This window comes from Trichinella spiralis (genome assembly GCF_000181795.1).
Source record: "Trichinella spiralis strain ISS 195 chromosome Unknown Scfld4, whole genome shotgun sequence".
Taxonomy (NCBI): Eukaryota; Metazoa; Nematoda; class Enoplea; order Trichinellida; family Trichinellidae; genus Trichinella; species Trichinella spiralis.
This window is the reverse complement of record NW_003526943.1, coordinates 3184100-3185322: the sequence shown is the minus strand read 5'-3', so window position 1 is coordinate 3185322 and position 1223 is coordinate 3184100. Positions and strand designations below refer to the sequence as shown.

General features: G+C 32.0%; 1 protein-coding gene across 1 annotated transcript; it reads left to right on the top strand.

Annotated features, from left to right (window-relative positions):
- The first annotated feature begins 28 nt into the window (after positions 1 to 28).
- Positions 29 to 1128, top strand: Tsp_00806 (hypothetical protein). The gene is made up of 4 exons (XM_003376554.1): positions 29 to 128; positions 154 to 383; positions 572 to 639; positions 1083 to 1128. Exons 1-4 carry the CDS (start codon positions 29 to 31, stop codon positions 1126 to 1128), a joined length of 444 nt encoding a protein of 147 aa, XP_003376602.1.
- The last annotated feature ends 95 nt before the right edge of the window (positions 1129 to 1223 follow it).

Sequence of the window (1223 nt, the reverse complement as noted above, 5' to 3'; positions counted from 1 at the left end):
TAAAGGTGGTGTGGATAATTTAGACAAAATGACCAACGTATTCTTGCCAAAGAATATCTGCACGATGGCCATTAGTCATATTTTACATCATCGACGTATCGGCATACAACGCCTACGTTCTATGGACAGTGAAACATTCAGCATAAAATTTAGAACGGCTGCATAAGCGTCGATTATTCCTGGAAGAACTTGGCAAGGCTCTAGTGCAACCAGAAATGATGTGGCGCAAAACACTGCCCAGAACAGCAGCAGCAAAATCGGCGGTTGAACGGATGCGGAAAGATGCAGAGCAGTCATCTACAAGCGGTATCACTGATACGGATACAGGTGGTAAAAAAAGTGCCCGATGTCAATTGTGTGTTTCAAGTGACAACAAGACAAGCGTACGTTGTAAAAAATGCCAAAAATACATTTGTAAAGATCATACACAATCATATTGTAACTTATGTGCAGAAGAAATTTAAGTGTGTCAATGTACATCCACCATATACGGGCATATTAAAAAAAAAATAATCTCTGAGTATTAGAATATTCATCAGAACCTTTTAAAATAAAATTCACGAATACTTAGTCACAGTATGACCGCAAAACAAACTGTGCATCACTTATGGGTCAATTTGACCCGGAGGATAACGGGAGGTAAGTAAATTTGAGGATAACAGGAGGGTTAAGCACTTCCTAATTTTAAATTTTATCATTTACAGCTGATGTACAATTACGGTTGCATTACTTTTATTATCATTTCCTTTTTAATTTAATGAAACCATTAATTTCTTTACAAATTTTTTTGATGCATGTACATTTAAATTGAAACACTGTTTGATAGAATATTAGTTGTGTTTTCAATGAAAACAAAATTAGTTTAGTTCATTTACATGTATTTGAAATTTATAAATCACAAATACTGATAATTTAGCCACCATTTGTCCAGCTTGAATTATTACTTTTTATGAAATCTTCAAATTATTTATTATTAAGTGAAACTATTTGTATTTTATTTTGAAATAAAAACACGCGCAATCATTATTGATTGAAGTAAAAAATTGAAATGATACATTATTTATATATTCTCAGCATGATAGATTTTATTGGGATGAAAATGGTAAACAAAATGAAAACATTGGTTGAAAAGATAAAAAAAACAATCCTTGAAAAATTAATCCCTTTTTTCTGAACAAATCTGCCTTCATTTAAGTTTACAAAAGGGGAAAAGAACTGAAATA